Raw genomic sequence first — 2,263 nt, 5'->3', positions numbered from 1 at the left:
TGATCACACCCCGGTAGAGTGACAGGAACTCTGTTCCCGTAACAGTAAGGCAACCTTACGTGCATCTGAAATCCGAAAGAAACAAAACGGGGATGTCCCCTCTGTGTAAAAATGATACAGTCCCGGTAGGACGGTTGTAGATGCCCAGAATAACAGGCTTTCAGTTGACTACTGTTGTCTTGAGGGCACTTTAGTTCAGGCGCGTGTGATCAGTTAGGTGTGGGTGCGATGGGAGCTCCCTCGATGGCCCCAGGGCTCTGTTCCTGATGCCGCTCTGTTAGTATTGGGGAGGCCGCAGCTGGAGTCTGGTTATGATGAGAATTTTTTGGGGGAAAAGAATTAACTTTTTTTTTTGTTTTTTGCCCTGGTAACAGGGTTGAGGCCTAGTCCATTTCTGGTGGATTTTGAGCAAAACAGCCTCACCCTTCACTGCTATTTCTTCAACATTTCTGATGTCATTTCTCCCCCAAATCAGGTGTTTTTTGAGTGAGAAATTGCTGCTATAGGTGCACCTGGGGGTGTTTTCACTAGAATTGTAGCACGGTGGTGCCAAGCGTGGTCTATTAGTCTCATTATTCCCATTAAAATTTCCAGTCTGATTTTGTAGACTCGGAGAAAATTCCTTCAGCATTCCCATAGCAATTTCCCTCGGCATCAGGCTTCATTTTGGGTTAGAACGTGCCCAAATGGTCATTTTTGATAGAATTTCACATTTTGGGCACGGAACGGCACACGGTGCTGGTGTCCCCACTTCAAAATTCCTGGGAGTTTTCCTCAGAAGTGGAGGTTTTTCAGCTGTGTTGTTCTTTAATTATATGGGCTTGTTTTAATGCGATGGCTAGAGTTTAGCTCTTTTTCTTGGACCAAAAAAAAAAAAGCTTTTTTTTAATGCCCCTCCACTCCCCCCGGTAGAATTTCCCTGGTTTTGGGGTTTTGAAAAGGCCAAAATTGTCTGTTTTGGGGGACGATGTGACTAGAATTGAACCTTTCTGGGCAACAGCCAGCCTCGATGGCTGTTTCTTCTCCAAGGTCTTGAGTTGCAGTCCTAGGGCGCGGGGCACGCTGGGAGTTGTAGTTCTGGGTGGCGGGGCATGTGGGCAGGTGTGGTTTTAGGCGCGGTGCACGCTGGGGATTGTAGTCCCCAGGCGCTAGGTTCTTAAGGGAGCGCGCTGGGGCACGCTGGGAGTTGTAGTCCCCAGAGAGTGGGCGGGCCTCGGTGCGCGGTGCACCGCGGAGCGGCGGCCCTGGGAGCGGGGCATGCTGGGAATTGCAGTTCTCCCGCCGCGAGGTGCATGCTGGGATAAACTCGTGGTGCATGGTGGGATAGGCTTCCCGCTCCGCGTGTTTGTATTGCCGCGTGTCCCCTGTGCAGCGCCGAGCACAGGTGAGGGGGAAAGAGGTGGGGCTTGGGCTGGGGGCAAAGAGGGGGTGCGTTAGGGGGGCTGGGACAGCATTAGGTGGACGGGCTTAAGGGGTTTGGGGGAACCTGCCAATCACTGACCCCGCCCCTTTCCCCCAGCACCCTTTGGTGGGCGGGGCGTGGGGCTGTGGGAAGATGTCACTCATCTTCTAGCCCCGCCCCTCTGCCTCAGGCAGCATTGGGGTGGGGGTGGGGGCTGTCAATCACTTCTCTTATCTTACCTCTTGTTCATGGCCCCAGTGCTCCTAGAGGTCAAGTCCGTTCCGAGGGGGGACCTGTCAATCATCTCTAACCCCACCCCCTGTCCTCTTTGCCCTGTAGGCAGTGGTTGCTAGGGTTCTGAGGTGACCTGTCAATCGTCTGCCTAACCCCACCCCTTCCTCTCTCCCCTGTGCCCCTTGGTGTACACCTCAATTCCCTTACAGGACTTGTCAGTCATGTCTCTAACCCCTCCCCTTCCTCTTCCCCCTCCTTGCTCCCTGGTGGCCATGTCAGTTCCCTGGGTGGACCTGTCAATCATCTCTCTAACCCCGCCCCTTTCTGTCCTTCTCAGCGCCCCCCTGGTGGCCATGCCCGTGCACTGCACGGCCTGCGGAGAGCGCCCGGCAGCCCTCCGGCGGCCCCGCACGGGCCAGGCCCTGTGCCGGGCCTGCTTTGTGGGGGCCTTCGAGAAGGAGGCCCACGCGGCTGTGACGAGCGGGCGCCTATTTCGCCGGGGGGACACGGTGGCTGTGGCGGCCTCGGGGGGCAAAGACTCCACGGTGCTGGCCCACCTGCTGCGGACCCTGGACGCCCGGCATGGCTACGGGCTGCGGCTGGAGTTGCTGGCAGTGGACGAGGGCA

At 56.3% G+C, this 2,263-nt stretch overlaps 1 protein-coding gene across 1 annotated transcript in view; it reads left to right on the top strand.

Annotated features, from left to right (window-relative positions):
* Positions 1 to 1,311: 1,311 nt before the first annotated feature.
* CTU1 (cytosolic thiouridylase subunit 1) overlaps positions 1,312 to 2,263 on the top strand; it is a 4,008-nt gene continuing 3,056 nt past the window's right edge. Inside the window, exons 1-2 of the mRNA XM_006020576.2 lie at positions 1,312 to 1,384; positions 1,974 to 2,262. Of these exons, the coding sequence (XP_006020638.1) occupies positions 1,990 to 2,262 (273 nt within the window). The 5' untranslated portion in view covers positions 1,312 to 1,384; positions 1,974 to 1,989. The remainder of the gene's footprint in view (positions 1,385 to 1,973; position 2,263) is intronic.

The sequence above is a fragment of the Alligator sinensis genome, unplaced genomic scaffold, assembly GCF_000455745.1.
Source record: "Alligator sinensis unplaced genomic scaffold, ASM45574v1 scaffold527_1, whole genome shotgun sequence".
In the NCBI taxonomy this organism is placed as follows: Eukaryota; Metazoa; Chordata; order Crocodylia; family Alligatoridae; genus Alligator; species Alligator sinensis.
This window is presented reverse-complemented; position numbering and strand designations above follow the sequence as displayed.